At 29.0% G+C, this 21,570-nt stretch overlaps 1 protein-coding gene and 1 long non-coding RNA gene across 3 annotated transcripts in view; one reads left to right on the top strand and one right to left on the bottom strand.

The window, feature by feature from the left end:
* Positions 1 to 21,201, top strand: part of LOC135929098 (sentrin-specific protease 8-like) — a 42,567-nt gene extending 21,366 nt beyond the window's left edge. Inside the window, exon 3 of the mRNA XM_065465604.1 lies at positions 20,229 to 21,201. Within this exon, the coding sequence (XP_065321676.1) occupies positions 20,229 to 20,265 (37 nt within the window). The 3' untranslated portion in view covers positions 20,266 to 21,201. The remainder of the gene's footprint in view (positions 1 to 20,228) is intronic.
* LOC135928261 (uncharacterized) lies at positions 13,021 to 15,594 on the bottom strand. Of its 2 annotated transcripts, XR_010572260.1 has the most exons (4): positions 15,530 to 15,594; positions 14,360 to 14,437; positions 14,236 to 14,299; positions 13,021 to 13,670 (listed from the first exon to the last, which is right to left on the bottom strand). It is a non-coding gene; the product is annotated as an uncharacterized LOC135928261 (long non-coding RNA). The 2 variants fall into 2 exon arrangements; XR_010572259.1 differs by lacking the exon at positions 15,530 to 15,594 and having other exon boundaries at positions 14,360 to 14,513.
* Positions 21,202 to 21,570: the final 369 nt, after the last annotated feature.

Genomic DNA, 21,570 nt, shown 5'->3' with positions numbered 1-21,570 from the left:
GGGAGAATTTTAAAAGGTGGACTTGGGGAGAGGATCGCGAAATGTCATGCAATGGGTTGCAAAAAGAGAAATTGAGTTGCGAGGAGAAGAGTTGGAGACGGAAAAATTGAGAAGTGAAAAAGATATTGGCGCGAGTGCGGGAAGAAGTTAAGAAATTAGTTAACAAATATCAGGAGATTTTTGACGAAGGGTTGGGATGCTTAAGGGATTACGAAGTAGATATTAAATTAAAGGAAAATTGTGTACCAAAATTTTGTGCGTTGCGAAGAATACCGTTTGAATGGCGAAAGGAGGTGGAAATAGAGTTGAATCAATGGGTGAGAAGGGGCATCGTATTTCCAGTGGAATATAGTGAGTGGGCAACGCCCTTAGTGCCTGTGAAGAAAGCAAATGGGAAGCTTCGATTGTGCGCAGATTTCTGGGTAACTTTAAACCCGTGGGTTGTAGAAATAAAATATCCGGTGCCACGGATTGAGGAGATATTGGCCAATTTAAAGGGGAGTTTATATTTTACCAAAGTGGATTTTTCCAATGCGTATTTACAACTGCGAGTGAGACCAGAGGTGAGAAATTTGTTAACAATTACTACTCCGCAAGGGTTGTATGCATTTTTTAGATTGCCGTTTGGACTTAGCGTATCGGCTCCAATTTTTCAGCGGACCATGGCGGCTATTTTTCAGGGATTGGAGGGGGTTTACTATTATATGGATGATGTGCTGGTGACGGGAGTAACGCCTGAACAACATGAACAGAGGTTAGAAGAGGTGTTTAGGAGAATTCAGGAAGGTTTGTGAGCCAGTGCTGAAAAAAGTGTGTTGGGGGTCACAGAAGTTGTGTATTTGGGACACAGAATTACAGGAAAAGAGGTGAGACTCATCCCATAGATAAAAATATGGTTGAAATAACGAATATGTGTAGGCCAAGTAATAAAGTGGAGATACAATCGTTTTTGGGAATGGTCAATTATTATCATCGATTTGTGGAAGATTTTGCGCAAATAGAGGCACCGTTATACGAATTGTTGAAAAAAGGAGCACGTTTTGAATGGAAAAACGAGCAGGAGGAGGCGTTTGAAGCGTTGAAATGTAAGATTGGAAAGGAACCAGTGCTTGTGTGTTATAACAATGATTTGGAGGTTGTGTTGGCGGTGGATGCATCCAATAAAGGGGTTGGTGGAGCCTTATTACATTGTATAGATGGGTTGGAAAGACCGGTTATATTTTTCTCCCGGATCTTTAAATCAGCGGAGACGAGATACTCGGTTATTGAAAAAGAAGCGTTGGCGGTAATATTTGGGTTGACCAAGTGTAGGGAATATTTAATTGGGCGGAAGTTTGTTATATATACGGATCACAAACCTTTAGTGCATCTTTTTAAGAAAGATAATAAAGAGTTGATGTTATCGCCAAGATTACAGAGATGGTTATTATTGGTAGGTAGTTATGTTCAAGTCAAATATCGGCGTGGGAGAGAGAATTATTTACCGGATGTTTTATCCAGATGTGGAGCAGGAGAAATTTGTGATGAACAAAAGAAGGATGAGGAAGAGAATGAGCAAGTGATGGTTCGAACGGTAGCTGCAATATCTAGGGGAGGCCCCGTAACCGGGAAGGGCTGAAAAGTGCCACTGAAGGATCGAGAGTTGACGCGAATTAAGGCGTGTATAGCGGGTAAAAAACCCTGGAGAGTTGGGGACAAGAGGTTCAAAAATGTAGAAAAAGAGTTGACTATTGTGGATGAATGTGTGGTGCGAGGAAATCGTGGAATAGTTCCGAAGAAATTAAGGGAAGCCGTGTTGAACATGATTCATGCTGGGCATCAAGGGGTTGAGCGAATGAAACAATGGGGAAGAGAATATGTGTGGTGGCCTGGAATGAATGAGGAGATTGTAAATATAAGCCGGGGTTGCATAATGTGTAATTCTTGGGCCAGTATGCCACATAGAGATAAAAAAAGTGTTTGGCCGAAAGCTACTCAGGCTTGACAGGGTTCACATCGACTTTTTTGATTTTGAGAACAAGATCTATATACTTGTGGTGGATGCTTATTCAAAGTGGGTAGAATATGAGGAGGTGAGGTTTAACGACGCAAGTGGTGATAGAAACATTAAAAAATCTGTGGTCCAGGTTTGGGGTTGCAAAAATAATTGTTTCGGGTGGAGGGCCAGCGTTTGTAAGTAGGAATTTTAAAACCTTTTGTGCTGAAACGGGTGCGAAGCATATATTAGCTCCACCTTACCATCCGAGTTCCAATGGTCAGGCGGAACGAATGGTGGCGGTAGTAAAGAGTTGGTTAAGAAAATCTAAATATGGAGGGGGCGAGATTTGGATAGCGGTAGCGTATTACAATAATAGCAAGAAAGGGGAGGAAAAATCTCCAGCGCAGAAATTCTTGGGGCGTCGGACTCGTATGCTATTGGATTTATTGAAGCACGCGCCGGATGAGTTGCAAATAAAGGTTAATGATGAGCAAGTGGTGATTAAGACCTGCGAATTTGTGATAGGTCAAAATGTGTGGATCAGAAATTATGGAGGTTCAAGGAAATGGGAGTTGGGAATAATAATGGAGAAATTGGGGAGCAGATTATATAAAGTCAAGTTTGGGGATGGAAGAGATGGTATAAGACATTCCGATCAAATACGGAGGGGAGTTGAACCGGGGCGGTTGAGATCGGGAGGTGAAGTGAAATATCAGGAATAAAGAGTTGTAATATATAAAAGAAAAGGGGTGAAACCAAGAGTTATATCTTTGTGAATTTGTAATATATAAGGACAAAGAGATGCAAAACCTGATTGATCAAGTGAAATATCAGAAATAAAGAGTTGTAATATATAAAAAGAAGGGGTGAAAGTTCTATCTTTGTGAATTTGTAATATCTAAGGACAAAGAGCTGCAAGCCTGATTAAAAGAATAAGCGTATATACGCAAAATATTGAGGAGCGTTTATCCGAATTTTCTACGCCGGCGGTTCAATCCAGCCCGATACGAAGAGGACGAAATCCTCCACGGACTTGTTATCTCTGCCAAATCCGAGACCACCTACAAGATCGGTGTCCGTGGAGACCAAGGCGACAACTAGAAAGACAGCCAACCCGAGATATCCAGTCAGACCAGTGATACAAGAGGTACCTGTGTCGAGGGTGGCGCCTACGGTAGCGGAAGCATTGGATACTACAAGCAATGGACCGGTGGAAGCACCAGAAATAGTAGATTTAGAAATGACGGATTTGGAATTGGACGCTTTCCTGAGGGGGGAATGAAGGAATGGTCTTCTGTTGGCGGCGGCGTATTATAATTGATGATATTTTGAGTTTAATTAATTTTGTCAATTTTTTTTGATTACGCATTATTGATTTTTTTTTATCTTAAATATATAATATTATTATTACTATTCGTAATTACGTATTATTGATTTTTATTTATTTAAAAAAAATATATATATAATATTAAAAAATTATTATTATTTTTTAAAAAAAAGTTGTTGAAAAAAGAAAATTTTTGTTTTTAATTCATTATATTTTTTTGATTAAATTTTTGGAAAATAAAATTAAAAGGATAATAAAAAAAGAGTTGTAAAAAAAAATTATTATTGAAAAGACAAAGAGTTGTAGAAAATCAAAAAAAAAAGGAGTTGAAGTAAGTTTTTTTTTTTAATAAGAAAATTATTATCAAAAATTCAAGTGTGAAAATTAATTAAAAGAAAAAGAGTTGAAACAAAATATTTTAAAATAAGAAAATTGCGTTGAAAGAGTTGATCGTTTTTTTAATTAAAAAGTGAGAAATACCACACCCTTTGGTTTCAATAAATCTAAGGGACCTTGTGTTCGTCAATAACTCCACCGGTGTAACCCCCCTGCGAGAATTAAGGTAATATAATTAAGACATGTAAGCCTCATCCTTACGATTACCAGCCTTTCTAATCCAATTTCTAAGAATCGCTACCATCCTCTCAGCTTGTCCATTTGAGCTGGGATGACAGGGCGGCGTAAGAATATGCTGGGTCTGTGACTCAGCACAAAACTTAAACTCCTCACTTACAAAGGCTGGACCACCGTCAGACACTATCGTGTCGGGAAAACCGAATCGGGCATATAATTCTCGTAATTTTTTAATAACTGATATACTCGATTTTTTTTTCAGAATGAATCTTAAAAGTACTAATTAAACGGTTTATATCGTGTCGGGATTCAGTGTAAAGGGTCAGTTTTTGTTTTGTGGTTTATACAAGTTTTTGTGGTCAATTTCGGTCAAATTTTATGGTTCAATTTAGGCAGGTTAATTTAAAAGTTTTTTACCATTTTGATGGTATTAGTAAAGGCTGATGGTTAAAATTTTTTTTGTTTGTTTTGTCTACCAGAGGCCAGGGTAGATGGTCTCTGCTTTTGACACAGCAATAACATATAAAATATGAAATTCTTCATCAACATTAGCTCTAATTTCCTTGAGTTCTAATAAAATGCTTTCCGCTAATCTCATCTTCTTAATCAAGTCAATGTCATGTTTTTGAAAAGTATTACATAAAATAGTTGTATAATTAAATAATACATTCTAATGAGAAAAAAAATTTGGAATAAGTATTGAATCCAACAATTTTCTTGCTTCTGAGGAAATATTTTTTTCAAGCCATTGTGATTTCAGTAATAGCATTAATAATCGGTTCTTCTAACTCCATAAAAGCTGTTACTGCTTGATGGCCGAGACTCGATCTCCATGGACAAGATTGCAATTTCCTTCTCTGTTGAACAAGGAGTTTCAGAGATATTTATTATTTTACTAGGATAAATAATACGCCACTAAAATTTGAAAATAATAGGTAAATTACGCCAAGGAAAACTTGAAATCGAAATTAATTGATAAAATAACTTAGTAGATGAATGTGATAAATTAATGTAATTAAATATATATGAGATAGGAATAAATTAACAAATATAAATTAATATTTTTGAAAAATATAATCCGGCATCTGCATTTTTAACCCCCCCCCCCCCGCTGCGTACGCGCCTGAGCAGATCACTGACCATCTTACTAAATTATTTGATAATATTATCAACGATTTGTCAAATTTAAATCCATTAGAATAATCTCTTCACATTCCCTTTCAAATGCCTCTCAATCCCAAAAGAACAATAATCTCACTACCTAACTTAATAAAAGACAGACTTAAAAATTTGGAAAATTTAACACTATTAGAATATGTTAAAAATCCCAATAATTCTAATGAAAGTTTCAGTAATACCTGCAACAAAATATCCAAAAAAATAAATGAAGGCCACATTTCACAAAAATTAATCTCTTCACAAACAAAACTCGCCCTATCTAACAACATGACCCTTGACAACCTAAAATCCCTTCATCAACATCCCTCTTATACTAGCTTACCAAACCCACCGCTCAATATTCCCCCTTTCATAATTACAAACCAAGATATTCGCGTAAAAATAAGTGAATTTAATAAATTTTCAGCAGCAGGCCCTTATGGCTACAGACCATCTTACTTCCAAACATTTCTAAAATTTCATAATTCCAATACTTTTTTTAACTCACACTACTCCTTAATAATATAACTTCTAAAGATATTCCCACATTAGCTCATCAAATTATATTTGGAGCTAACTTGATTGCTTTTTGAAGACCTAATGGAGCGCCCAATCGCAATTGGTAGATTTTCAGACGCCTGATAGCTAAAATTATTGCAAAAAAAATAAAATCCGATACACATTCATTGTTTGGGAAATACCAATCATGATGCGGAACTAAAGGAGGCGTAGATATATCTCTCACAGCCTACGAATCTACCTTCACACCGATAAACTCCGTTTTATGCAAAATCGATTTTAAAAATGCCTTCAATACAATATTACGTTCCTCGGCACTCGTATCTTTTTACGATAATTTCCCCCAATATTCGCGCTTCGTAGACATCTGCTATAACAATAGCCCTCTCCTCATATTTAATGGTAGCGTTATATATTCCGAAGAGGGAGTACAACAGGGCGACCTCCTCGGCCCTATTCTTTTCTGCTTAGTTATACACAATATTATGAAAGATCTTAAATATGATTTTGATCTAGACCTTAACTTATGGTACCTAGATGATGGCACCCTTTGCGGTATCCACATCATATTAGCAAAGCCCTTAACCACCTCGAAAGAAAATGCTCTAAAATTGATTTAGAATTTAAGCAAAACTAAAACTGTCCCTTAGATTTATTTAAAGGTTACATTATTATCGAAAAAGAAAAGATCCAACTCTTGGGCTCCCCATTGCTCAATAATAATATATCCGTAAAAATTATCCATATTTTTTAAAATTTAACTAGTTGTTACACTTATATTACGCATCATTTTTTAATTTTTAATATATACAATTTATTCTTATAAAAAAATAATAAAAATATGGTGAGAATATATTTACACCGAAAAAAAATATCCTGATTAATTTTTAAAAATATTCAAGTTTAATTAATTTTTATTTGCCTTTAACAATAAACTATTTAAAAAATATCTGCCTAAAATATGCGCTCTATTTTCTGCAAAAATAAATTTCTATAGAATGAATAAACTTATGGAAGCACTTGATATAAGGGCAAATAAAAAGCAATTTTAAATTTGGATCATCATATAACAAAAATATTATGGATTGTATAAATTTTTTTAAGCATTATTAACAGAATTATGTCATTTTAGGTTAAAAAAAATGAATATGATCAAATAATACTGATTATGGGCCTGATTTATTTGTCTCAGTGTTGAAGTATAATAGTTTTAATTATTTTTATCATTTCCTATTAAACTTTTATTCTTTCTCTTGCCTTATCAGCGGCCAGTTTTTTTATATAGATACAGAATAAATATCAATAAACTTAAATTAACATTATATTATTAATTTATAAATAATTTAAGTTATACTAACTTTTTGTAATACTATCGAATGTAAATTAAAATAGGAAATAAAGATCAAATTCCCTTTTTTTATATTTAAGTTAACAAAATTTGTATATTGATTCGCCTTTTTATAAATTTATAGCTTAATATTGACTATATTATTTTTTCAATTTTTTATTTATTTATTAGCTTTAAGTATCGGCCATAGATATAGGTTAAAATAGTGCATTTAAGATTTTAAAGATATTTTTTTATTTCTTCTATCAATGAGAAAATCTTTCATTGACTTACCAGCACAAGCAGACTTTTTTAAAGAAGATCTTCAAATTTCCAACATGTTTTATATTATTGATGTAATGAGTTATATGATGGGGAATTGTCTAGGCTAAGATAATTTTTTGAATATTTTATAGAAGAGAGAGCTCACTCATTTGATGAATATAATAGATTTCATAAGTGGATTTTATTATTCAATAAATAAAGTGCACCATGTCATACATTAGAATAGGATTTTTTGTTAAATTGTTGGTTTGTCTGAATCAAGCCATGATTCAAATCTCATAGACACCAAAAATTAAATGCGAGTTGATGAATATGATTAAATATTTCTGGAATATTAACATGTGAAACCTCTATTTTGACTCTTATTAATAAATCATTTATATTCTCATATGATTTTGATCAGTATTAATAAAACTAACTATTTGAATAGGTTTATTAGACAATATAAATAAATATATTAATTAAATTAACGTTATTTAATGTGATAAATTTTGATTTCAAAGATTATTTAGTAATCCGGGGTTCTCGTCTGATTCTGGATATGATTGACGTCGACTCTGAGAACTAAAGGGCTCTCACTCCTTCGCAAATTTCTATGAATACTCAGCCCCCCATAGGAAAAAAATGCATAATTATGAAATTATTTCTAAATAAATCAATTCTAACTCTCTTATCTGAAAACGAAGAAAAGGCTTATCTTTCCAATTTTATTTTCTCTAATATATAAAAAAAATCCTTCCAAAAATAACTTGATAAAATTAATATATATATGCGTACAATCAGTTAATATAAGTTTCAAGGCCTTTAAGGAACATTAATTCTTAAAACAAATGAATTAAACTAAGAAATGATGCAGCAAAAATTTTGATAGATTTGTATCTTATGCTGATATATTTAAATAAATGTGTATGTATCCAGCGTACATTTTGATATATTTTTATTTTTCTTATTTATTATATAAAAAATATTATAATTTAATCCATTTTGTATATTAAATATCTAACCGATTTCAGTTCTTTCTGATTTAAGAGAAGTTTTATTTTACACAATGGATGACCAACATATAGAAATATGGTAGTAATAACAATTTTAAATATTGTAAATTAGTGATTAATATTAGTGACACTGAGATACAGATAAAGAAGAAACAATCAGCACAGCCCCAGGAGTTTTTAAACTAGATTGGACTGAAATATAAACTATAAATATCATAAATTATACAAATAGTTTAAATAAAAGTGTGTTCAATATCATTCATTATCCTGCCACAAAGACCATGGCATTTACTATTAAGCTATCCAACCTAGGTTGATTAGTAGTGACATCGCCTCGATCTAAGATGTTTTTATTAAAAAGATTTTTTAAGTAAAGTTTAATTATATTTTGGTATTAATTAATATATATAAATAATAATATTAACAAGTGACAATCCTTGAAATGGAAAGGTTTGATCAAATTAAACATTCAATGAAATTAATAGGATATACCATAGGCCTAAGAATTTCTTAAATAAATACAATGGAGTTAATTGTTCAAATTATTAGGTACCAAAATTATGTACGGTTTATCCCAATTAAATTTTTATAACTTTGTTATCAAATTAAATTTATAGTTTATTATAAGAATATTACTTAAATATCACTAAAATTTTTTCGTAGTAAGACAAAAATAATTCTTGAATTTTTTTTTAATGATTTTATAGTTTTTCAGGGGAACTATAAAATCAAAGGTTAATGTTGTCTAAATAATTGGTAAATGACGAGATTAAAAATTGAACTTGTGGAAATAATAAAAAGTACTGATTGACATGTGAAAATTGTATGTGCAGTAATATTTTTTTTAATATATTAATATAAGAAAATATTTGTAACATTTCACTCATTCTTTGGCTTAACTCAGGCTCAGGTGAGACTAAGTTAGTCAGCGCAAGGGGCTTATCAGTTCAACGGAAAATATTCTAAAACTAGTAATGTTTAAATTCTAATTTAATAATATAATAGCACCCTATATTTGAGGTAAGCGTATAGCCTGCTGAGTGTGAGGAGGGGGAGGGGTGGTCAAACAAATCCCCCTTTAAGCCAAAAATGCAGATTATTACAATATTTTTAAAAAAAACCTTTCATTAGATATTCACAAATTTGATATTTTTAGAGTATCTAATGAAAGGGAAAAATAAAAATCATTTCTTAAAATATAAACACTTTATTATAACTCGATATTTTTTGCATTAGTCAACAATAATTGAAATATGCAATTATTTTATGGAATCCTTTGCAAATGACTTATTTCGATATACTAATCGCATTAGGTATGAGGGCTTTAAGAAATGGTCAAATGAATGAATATCATAAATTACAAGATTTATATAAGACCCGATTTTTTATTTTAAAAAATAACGATGCACAAATTTATCAAAGTTGCCGTTTTTTAATGCATTTATCTTATGAGGTGATTTAATATAATTATTTATATTTCAAAAATATAAATTCAATTTTTTAATTTAAAATTTGACCTATTAATTTTATTTTACAGTGACATACTAATTCATAGGGGGTGGAGGTTAGATATATTAATTGCTTTAAGTGTGATTTTTAATTCGAAATTATTATGCCTAAATTTAGACTAGACAGATTTTCACAACACCATAAATTAATGAATGAAAAAAATAATTTAGAAATGCGACATTATAAAAATCTCAATGATTTATATAGATAAACATACCTGAAATATCTTTACCATAAATTATTGAAGAACAAGCGAGGATTAAAGCAATGGATATCTAGTGCCATGAAAAAATAATATAGGAAAATATTTTTTCTAATTATCTAAATTGCCCACCATTAGGTATTTGGAATAAATTGGTAGCATTTTATAGGTAAGCTTATATCAAAATTTTATAAAAATAATATTAAAGTGGCAATGAAATAAATTGTTATTTAAATATAAATTGAATTTTGTATATTTAATTTTTTTTTTGTCAATTATTAGTCAAGGCTTCTTTAAAATATGAAATATTACAAATTGTATATATAAAAAATATATATTAGGAGAAGGGGGGGGGAGGATTGTTTCCAGGATCGAGTTGATGCAATAAAAGTAATTTCCCAGAATTAACGTAGCACGGCCCGATAGAGATATTAGCCAAAATAATATTATGTAAGCCTCGAGATTTTTTAAAAAGAGGTCCAAACTTTTCTGCAGTCTATCAGAAAAATCTCCAGGCTTATATAATATTATTTTGTCTTAAATCTTAATCGGACCTTTTTTAAAAATCGACCCAAATACACGCACCAGAATTATTATGTTAATTATTGCTTATTGATAACTGAACCGCACAATACGGGAATAGAATTAGGGACTTATTTATTATTTAGAGTGAGAATGTATTTTATAGAAAATTATTTTATAAAAAATTTTATTTAAAGAATATGATTATTTTATAAAAATGTTATATCTATATAATATATAATTTTTGTATAACTATTTAGGCTCTAACATAGTTGTTATGTTCTATCTCCCCCCTTGTTCCGTATAACTTATTTCTTTTCTTTACGTTTTTTTTCTTCACTTGCTTCTTTTGTTTTCCCATCTTCCTTTTTTTTGTTATGAAATTGATATTATACCTTATTTTTATATTGCATTTGAAACTGGTTCTAACCAGTTTCATGAATGATTGTATCGCGATTAAATAACAACTTTTTTTTTCTCTTTGTTTTAAAAATTATAAAGGTTGGAAAAATACCTTTTTCTTGACCTTTAATTATTTTCTTTTGATTGTAAAATTTATATTTTTGTAACATCGACCTTAATTTGTTGAATAAACTTTGAAAATATTATGGCCACTACGTTGTCCGAGTGATACCATTACTAAATCTATAAAACCCGGCCCCCTGGATCCCGTCATTGACCATCCCAGACCCCCGATCACGGATTGTATTTTTCCCACTCAGACTGGGGGACCCATCGGTCTAAATTCAACAATAGTCATAAGGAAAAAAAATTACAGTATTTGACATAATATTAAATATTAGAATTACCTTATATAGGCGAATAATTGGTTATTTTTTAAATTATTCAATCAGCACAGAAAATTATTTGCTTATCTTTTCACAAGATTTTTGGATTATTGGATGAATGGTAGAGACAAAATTTTGACATGATTTATAAGGAATTTTACTAAATTTATTTTTAAAGATAAGAATACAAAATAAAATAGATATTGTTGTATAAAGTTACTTTAGCAATGTAATTTGAAGAATATGATTAATATTATTTGTATTATAAAGTTTTTGTAAGATAAACCTAGATAATCTACTAACTATTAGATTAGCAATGTTCATTTCGAAATATCAAATAAATTTTTATTCATAAAAAATCTTGTAATATTTTTCCCCTATATTGTGCTTAAGTAATAGTTAGACAAATTTACACAATAATGATAAAATAATTCACTATAAATATATTATCAATAAAATAATTCATTGTAAAATCATTCTTTGTAAAATCATTCTCTGTAAAATTATTCTCTATAAAATTATTCTCTAATACATTCTCTGTAATGGTTTCTCTGTAATGACGTGGAACCGAGCCATGAGTGGTTTTTTAAGATTCCTATTGCTCTTTGTCTAATTATTAGAGAACGAGGAGACAAGCTGTTTTAAATGCTATCATCGTGGATATAGAAGTTGGGGGAAATATGCTTGCATAAAAAGGCAAAAGAGTGCAGTTTCACTACACTGGAAAAAAGCACAAATAAGTAAATATATTTTTAAAAATCTGAGTTTTTAAAAATTTATAAGCTGTGTGGATTATTCATTATATTAATTTTATTTATTAGATCAGGCTATTTCATTTGACTGGGTATTTTTTTACCTACATTTTCCTAGTTATTCTTCTTGCTTCATTTACACTTTTATTTTTATCATATGGTTATTAGATTGTTTATGAGAAAGAAATCACCTAAAATGATAATTCTGAAACTTAAGTTGATAACATAACAACCTTTTATTTGCGAATTTAATTTTTATATGAAACAACAATAAAAATAAGAAATAAATTATTATGCTCAAACACAAAATCAGCCTAATGGATTAAAATTCATTAAAGATTTTATAAACTCATGATCGCGAAAGTTAGATCCCTAAAAATTTTTTAGGTGATTTGTTAAAGATTTTTATATTACAAATTAACCAACAGTTTTTGTTGTATCAATCAAAATGTGAAAAATATCTGTGAAAGATCGTTGCTAAAAATTTTTTTAAAATAAATGATCTTAAAATACTGTGCGTGTGGGACTTCGATTAGTAATATGTTTACTTAGTCGTTATTTTTTTTTAAAGTATACTAATCGTTACTATTTTCAAAAAATAGCTTTCATGCCTTTTTACTACTTTGTACCATAAAATAATATTTTCTCTAATATTTATCTTTATTATTTTCTTTATGAAAAATTTGGTTTATACTAAAGAGCAATTCAGCAGATGTGTTTGAGGGCTGTGTAATATTAAATATAAATTTATTTTAACAAAATGAATATGTTATTTTCATCGAAAATACATTTCTGACAATCAATTAAAAATACCATAAATTGTATCCTTAAACAAAATACAATTTATTTTTCATACATTACAAGGTTTATGTGGTATTTAATTTTTATAAAAATATTCTTAATATGTTCGAATCCTCTAAGGATATTTATATTTACGAGAATCTGAAATTACCGCACTATTTTAATATAAAATACGTTTTCCTCATGAAATTAGATAACTTGAGTTAGCTTTGGCCGACTAATGGTGGCAATAAAGAAAGAAAGAAAGAGAGAAAGAAAGAAAGAAAGAAAGAAAGAAAGAAAGAAAGAAAGAAAGAAAGAAAGAAAGAAAGAAAGAAACACTCTTAATTAACATATGTGCTTTTGAAATTCACAATTTGAGGAAGGAAGAAAATTTAAACAATATTTTACATATCTAAAGGCCATATTAAAGTAAACTGTGTCACTATCTTCGACGGAGATTAGTCATCGGTCATAAAAATTTTGGGGTGATATGAGTGAGCCCTAGTAGGAGAATAGATTAAAGAAGAAACATTTTGACCGATTTAATGAATTATCTCTAAGAAGCTAAAGGGGGATATTTGTTTTATCGTCTATTCAATCAAACATTGTAATATAATTTAAATATAAAATGATAACTGAAGATATAAATTTTAAGAATAATAAAATATTTATATCAATTTTGAGTAAATTTTTTTGTTTTACATCATTATCGTGATGAGGAAAAAAAAAATTAAACTAAGGAACATGATTTTTAATTAGTTAAAATAGTGACATTTTACATGTTTCAAATATATATGTATATAATATAAAATAAAAATATCATTATAAAAAGATTAGTGTAAATAAAAGTATGCAAATCTGATTGCAATATTTTAGTATTATTATCCCACAATCAAAGCGGCGCTTATTATATCTGCAAACGAAGGTCTGATAATAGGATCATTACTGGAAGCTAAAATTTATTTTAATCAAACAAATCAAATAGTTTAAAATGTAGTATTGATATAACTATGAATAATAATACCACTTGCGTCATTCAATTAAATGAGAAAGTTTTATCAAATGTCGTGCCAAGTAAATGATAATAATAAAGGCGCTGACTTCATGGGGGCAGCGGGGTTTTCCCCCCTATATAATATTCGACGTCAAATGGTTTAACACGCCCCATGTGCAATCCCCACCCCCCTTAGTATATGTCATACTCTTGAGGTTAGTTTATAAATAAATTTATTTTTTAAATTTATTTTTTAGCCTGCGTTTTTTAATTTTACAAGACATAATCCGGTTCAAAATCGTATTCCAGCGTGTCGTGAATTTATACCCTCAAAATTTCAAACAATATTGTCGTGAACTATACTTCTTTGATAAAACGATTTTAAAGCAAATTCACTTATTTATCAAGTTAAAAGAACTCTCTTTTGCTGTAATTGAAATCAAAAATGTGTATGTTTAGAAAGATATATATTCTTGCAACACCAGAAATTATTGAATAAAAAAATAAATATATATAGACAAACCTGTGTACGATATTTCTCTGCCATAAATTATTGAAGAAAAGGCCCAGATTAAAGCAATGAATATCTTGTATCATAAAATAATATTGGAAAATATTGTAGCCTTAAAAATATTTTAATTATATACCATTAAGTATTTGTGATTCATCGGAAGCATTCTTTTAGAGTTGATAAGGAAATTTTGTTCTGCTTAATAATAATTATCCTTATTATTTCCCGTTTTTTGGCAATCAATTAAATTAAAAATCAAATATAAAAATAAAGCCATTAATAATTTTATTTTTTAAAAATAATATTATACTATATAAAATTGATAAAAATTGTATTTACAAACCAACAAAATATATTGGTGTACTGATTTTTTTTTATATGCTATATATTGTATATGTTTTTGCTGAAAAAAAAGAAGAAATTTCAGTTCGTTTAAAAAAACACATTAAAAAATTAATTAATTATAAATATTAATTTGATTATTCTCTCTGTTGCGATCGAGTTTATGCGACAGACGTAATTTGATTTAAGGGTAGCTATTTCTATCCTTTCTTTTTAAGTAAAAACTTTTGCTAAGACGTTCAGGTAATATAATCTCAGAATTATTTTTTCTGTACATTATGTAATATGTATAATTTCTACATTGGAATTGATTATCATACCTTAGAGGCTAAAAATTGTTTAAAATACATTATTATCTTAGCCATGATGCATATAAAAAAAACTCCTGATTTTTAGCCAAATTCTTTTTCCATTCTAATATAAATCTAATATGCCTGTCACCCAACTAGAGATCTGCAAAGCACAATCTACCCCGTTCTTTCCAACAAGTTTAGATTTTTTTGTATAAGTTCTTAGTGGATATGTTTGGCTCGTTAATGAGACTTTCGACCAGACCATACAGATTTCTTAACTAAACACTTCAATGTAATACTATCATAATTTTCTTGACCAATGTCAAGTTACTTTATACAATCTAGTTATTACTAAAAAGTATCCTTTTACTCTGATAATGATTTTGATATTTTTTTAAAAACACAAAATCATATAGTTAAAGGATAAAATTTGCGGTCATTGATTTCAAAGGGAGACATTGCCTTAAGGGCACATTATGTCAAGACAGTACTTATCGCATCAACTTATTCAATAAATAAGAGGCTTGAATACCAAAAATCTTGGGATAGGCAAATTTATCATCAGGTGACATCCCAAGGCCAGTTGGTCTATCTCTTTAGGTAAATCCTTGATTTGAAATTTCATATACGCCTCTTCTTATAAATCCAAATTCAAATATAAAAAAACTTACACTTATATTCAATCATTAGCTCTCCCCTTGGACATATATCAAGTGAGGGGGGGGGGGATTTATTAGATGATAATTTTAAATTTATAGAAATATATTTATTATAATTCTTTATATATTTTATATTAAATTTTTAAATATTGATTATTTTAAGTAAAGGTTATATTATGCTAATTTTTAGTTATTTTTTTTTAAAGACACGTATTGTAAATAAGCAAAAAGTTGTTTTTAGAAGTTGCAATTAATTACATATAAAAATAAAATTGTTTTAGCCTATTTTTTATATAATCAAAATTGGCGAGATAAACATTAAAAAAAAGATTAATGGATATAATTTCAAATTCATAATAAGTTTATCTAACATAGCTCATTAAAATATTATCGTTCTTATCAAAAGCGATGCTAATCCATTAGAATTAATACTAAGACTAAAAGTGAATTCACTTCGTTTTACGGCTATATATTTAAATTATTTGAATTTTTTATTTAATATATAACTGTAAATTCTTTGGCTTTGTTAATTAATTTTACTGCTTACGGTTTTTACAAACTTATTTTCGCCGATAAATGACTTTGATTGCTTCGATAAAAGATATCCCAAAATATTTTCTCCACTAGAACCTATTTCTATTTTAGGAAAAAACCTTAATGAACTTTGTAATATTTTAAAAACCGTCAATGCCATATATATTTTGAAAGGTAACTAGTTACATTTTATAAAAAAAGATATATAAAATTTATTCATAAAAATAATTATATTTATAAAATAGATTGCAATATATTTTCAATAAATATCACAATATCATATATATTTGCAAAAACTATATTTATTTTTCATACAAATTTGTAGTGTTGTTAAAAAGTCCTATTCAGGTTTATTTTAAAAAACGGCCCGAGTAAGATTATAACCAAAATAACATTATGTAAGCCTAAAGATTTTGCTCATAGCTGGCAGAAATGCGTGGGCATCTTTTTAAAAAATCTAGTTCATAATTATATTTTAGCTAGAATCTTAATTGGGCCGTTCTAAAAAATAGACCCAAATCGGACTTTTACAGCGTCTACAAGAACGAGAGAGAACGGAGGCTGTAGGAACAGTTTGCATTGCATCTAATTTTTTAAGTGGGGTAGGGGGTAGGCGCCAAGGTAGGTAGGATAACTTTATTGGGTGGTTATCTATAAAATTTTCAGATAAAATTGGCAAAATATATTGCTGTAAAAATGAATACTTTTATTATAGACCTATTATAATACAATGATATTGCTAATCATCGACCAAATCTATTGTATTGCATACAATCATAGACATTATTTTCCAAATAAAACTTAACTCATATTCATGTCAAACAATATAGTATAATAATGCATTCATTGTAAATAAGTGGGATTTTAATTGAATCCATGTTCTAAAAAATAACTTATATTCACAATATTTTGATAGTTGTAGAGCTAAAATAATTTAAGTTATTCTTTTTAAAATTTATGAAGAAAGTACTAGACGCCGAAGGCTGCAAAATTATTTGGGGGGATAGGCATAGATTTTTGAGGGAGATTTGCAGCCAGTAAAATCCTGTCATGTAGACGCTGCTTTTTAACAACACTACAAATTTCGGCTTAAAGTTTCCCTAGACAATTAATATTCTACAGGAGAAATTGATGTAAGAGTAACAATATATTTAATAAAAAGTAATGTTGAATCTGGGAAATCAGAATACAAAGATAATGTGGTCCTATTGGATTGTATAAAATTCTCCACGCATTCATTATCAACAATAAAATTTTATCGTTTTAGGTAAAAAAAATATCATCAAATGATGTTGGCTTTGAGGTTCATTTGTGGGTCATCTCGAAGCCTAAGAGGGTTTCTTATTTTTTATTTTTTGCTCCTTTCTTGCCTTAAATGAATTTTGGAAGGTCACGAAATCTATTATAACATTGTATTTTTAATTTATAAATAATTATATTAAATGTATACGACCATTTTGCAGTGCTATTAAAAGTGTGGCTATACATTTATTAAAAGCACCTAGACATTTTTTCATATTATATAGTTATTTAATTATAATAATGATTGAGTCGAGTTTTTGTATATTATTTTATTCTCACTATTTTTTAAAATCATATTATAAAACACAGGGACCTGGAGTGAACCGTAGCGAACCGCTAAACCATTATAAACCGTTATATTTTTAAAAGAAGTAAAAAGAACCTTTATAAAAAATGGTTAAACCTGTTCAGTTTTTATATTTTAGAAATGGAAATAATTTGAATATCCAGAATTATATGCACTTGCTCTTATAGTACTGGCGGTTCCCACAACACCAGTTTCTGTAGAAAGGGCCTTTTCGGGGCTAAAATTTATGTTATTGTCACAACGAACAAAAAGGAATCCATTTATATTAGAAAATATATTACTTATACGTTCAAATAATTTATTTAAAAATGAGTTGCTTCAATAAAAAAAACTTCTAATCGTAATGAACCATAATAAACCTTTATAATTAGCTGAACCGAACCGAACCTTTATAAATTTTTCCTTAAGAACCGTAACCAAAACGTAGCCATTATAATTTTTCATACTGTACCGTAACCAAACTGAACCGTTATAAATAACGGTTCGGGTCCCTGATAAAACATATAAGGTCAGACATTTTTAAAATGAGGTTTGGGATATTAATATTGTGGCAGGCACAGCGTGAATGTTTTGGTAGAAAAACATAAATCTCTACTGTGTTACTCAGAATATCATCGATATCTGCAAGCTGAAAATCTTCACCCATTTTATTAAAACTTTAATTCTTAAATGTTACAATTCTTTTAGAAAATAAAAAATATTTTTTGTAGGATAGAATTTTATTTCATCCACTTTAATTTAATGTCTCTTGTATCATCGTCTGTTTTTATGTTTTATAATTTGAGTTTAAGGAATGGCTAAAATAATTTCAAAAAAAATAAAACAACTTGACTTAACATTTAATATAATTAAAACACCGTCATAAATTTAAATAAATAATGATTTATTTTATTTTATTCAACAATTCTTGGATATGTTTAAGCATATTAGGGTTGTATTGCCAGGGGGGGGGCTACAGGTACAGGATGCTAAGCCACCCCGCTAATTTTTTTAATTTAACCCCATTTCCAAATTTTGAGGTTGAGTTTGTTGGCCAAAAAATTTTATGCTTTTTTCAAAAATGTTGAATTATGTTTTTACTTTATTATTGTTATAAAAATTAAAAATTTTATAAAGTTAAAAATAGAAATACAGCTATTTTTTATAGCCAGGTGACGCCTTTGTACGATTGAAGATAAAGAAGAAAAAAATTCTATTTTTCAATATTTTTATTTCATGTTCTATTTTTCAATATTTTCATTTTATGTTCTATTAACTAAAATAAAATTTTTGATTTCTCTCAATATAACAATCTCTTTATATAAAGTAATTCAAGATAATTTAAGGTTAAAAAAAAATTTTTTTTGAAAATAATTATGTAAAATAAAAACTAAATAAAGGCTAATAAAGATGGTACTGGTTTAAATAAAAAATGTAATAACCATCGACAGTTAAGTCATGGTTTAAAAATTTTAAACTTATTTCAGTGACGCTGAGTCCACGGAAGCGCCGCTCTTGATCTATTGAAATATTCTATAGAATATTGATCAATTAATATTTTAAACATCAAATATCGTTTTTAAATCTTAAAAACCCATGGAAATTTTAGCCCTGCCTTTCTTTATTTAAAGTATAGAGTGATTCACCCCCCCCCCCCCCCATCGTAGTTATGATAAATGGCTCTATTTTAAGAGGTTTTGAACTGACTTAAATAGAACTAAACCAGATTTAAGCGAAAACATATCATAGCATCGATCGAGGTTTAAACGTAAAGGATAGCTCAATCTTGAAAAAAACTCGTGCCTCAAGGCTATTAAGCTGATTTAGTAACACCACAAGCAAGAAATAGTACAATTTTAACAAATCTTTTGTTTAAATTTAAATAGTATTTCTCAAATAGGTAGGTTGTTAGTTGTTGGGTTTAATTTATTTTGAAAGAAATAATAACTTGGGATATTTTTTATCAGGTTCTTAGTGTTCATTTGTCAATGAACCAATTCTGGTTAAATTTATTCAATAATGTTTTTTGAATATGATTATTTTCACTTTAATTTTTGTATGACTAATAAAAATGTTTTTCAATTGCTTCCCTAGTGTTAAACTTGACGCCTACAAATATTTAAGTTAAAGTAGCAATAAATTATGTAAAATAAATAATTTCTATTATGAAGCTGTTTTTCATTCTTCTGTTATCAAAATAGTTAAGAAAGAAACTTGTCATATTTTGTTCTTCTAAAATATAACCACTTTATTCTCTATGATATCTGAGAATACATTTTAATATATATTAAGATACCACACCGGAGAACTATTTAAATTTTTTTACTAATTCCTTGTAAACAATTGCTATCACTAATATATTGATTATTTTTTATCAGGTGCAAACTAAAGATGGTTTTTTTTCTATTTATAAACAATAGCAAACATAAAATTTATATTTGTTACATATTAAATATTTATAATTATAATTTAAAATTTTAATCTATAAGAAAAATTATTAAATGTCGAATTTAGTGTTATGTTAATTAAAATGAACAATAATATTTTTAAATATTTTATATAGAAGAAAAAATAAATATAATTTTTAAGGAAAACTACGCCGAAGCCCTGGCAAAATGGCCCATAAGCCCGTTAACGGAGGGTCTGGAGGGCGAAGCAACCAGACGTTTAGAGATATGGACCTCTTAAAACTCGTATAGGTGCAAATATCCTCAGATATATCTAACTAATGGTGGGAGATATGAATCATAATAGACGCTCACGGTAGAGATCTGCTGGGTTTATTTTTTTTTAAAGTAGTCGGGTTCGGGATGGGTCTGGCCTAATATTTTTTTTAAAAAATCGGGCCGGGTCAGGTGGGGTTTTGGATTTTTTTTTAAATATATCTAAATTTATCAATTTTATGTTGAATTTTTAATGTAAAATATAAATATTTGATTTTATTTATAGAAACTAGACGCCATATAACATATCTTTTATTTTGAGTAATTATATAAATTAATATCTAAAATTTTAATGAATTCGGGCCGGGCAGGTAAATTTTTTCAAAAAAATTTCGGGTTCGGGCCGGCAAAACTTTTTAAAAAATATTTCGGGTTCGGGTCGAGCCGGCAAAATTTTTTGGCCGGGCTTGAAAAATTAGGCCCAATGCAGATCACTAGTTCACGGGTCTGTTGTGTACTAAGCCAAAACTACATCTAGAACCAACGATATCATCGTTGGAATATCCAATCCCGACGTGATATGGAAAGTTAGAGGGAAGGAGAAGCATTTGAAAACTAGGTGTAACTGAACCCCGTTGTCATTATGACCAAGGACGATCTCTTTAGAACGGATGGCAACCCGGCCACCAGATATCAATCACTCCGAATCTAGATATCAATCACTCCGAATTCAGACGACTCTCCTATCTACCCCCGACTCAACCAAGGATCAAAACTAGGGCGGTGCCGATCCATATATTTTTCACCGATCCGATATTTTCCGATATTGGTTCAAAGCTATCCGATACCGATCCAATATTTATATTGATTTTTCACTACCCCTCTTTGAACCAAATGTAATTAAGAAATCAATATTTTTTTATGCAAAAGAATTATGCATTTAATTTAATTTTTTTATTTCAACTATAATTTTAAAAGAATTATATTATAATAGATAAAATAAATATAATAATATATCCATTTTATGTTGGTTTATTAAATTGTAATATTTAACATAAAATTATAATATATTATATTTTTTTTATTGAGTACTAGGAACCGAAATCAACTTTATAATAATTTTAGTCCATTTCTTCACCTCCCCAACGTTCCAACAGCTTGAGTACTAGGAACCGAAATCAACTTTATAATAAGAATGTTGTGATACTGAATAAAATATTAACGTTTTTCTGAATAAATTATTTTGGCTAAAAGAACAGGATATAAAA

This window comes from Gordionus sp. m RMFG-2023, chromosome 4, assembly GCF_954871325.1.
Source record: "Gordionus sp. m RMFG-2023 chromosome 4, tfGorSpeb1-WG-v2, whole genome shotgun sequence".
Taxonomy (NCBI): domain Eukaryota; kingdom Metazoa; phylum Nematomorpha; class Gordioida; order Chordodea; family Parachordodidae; genus Gordionus; species Gordionus sp. m RMFG-2023.
Note: the sequence above shows the minus strand (reverse complement) of the source record. Positions and strands in the feature narration are given on the sequence as shown.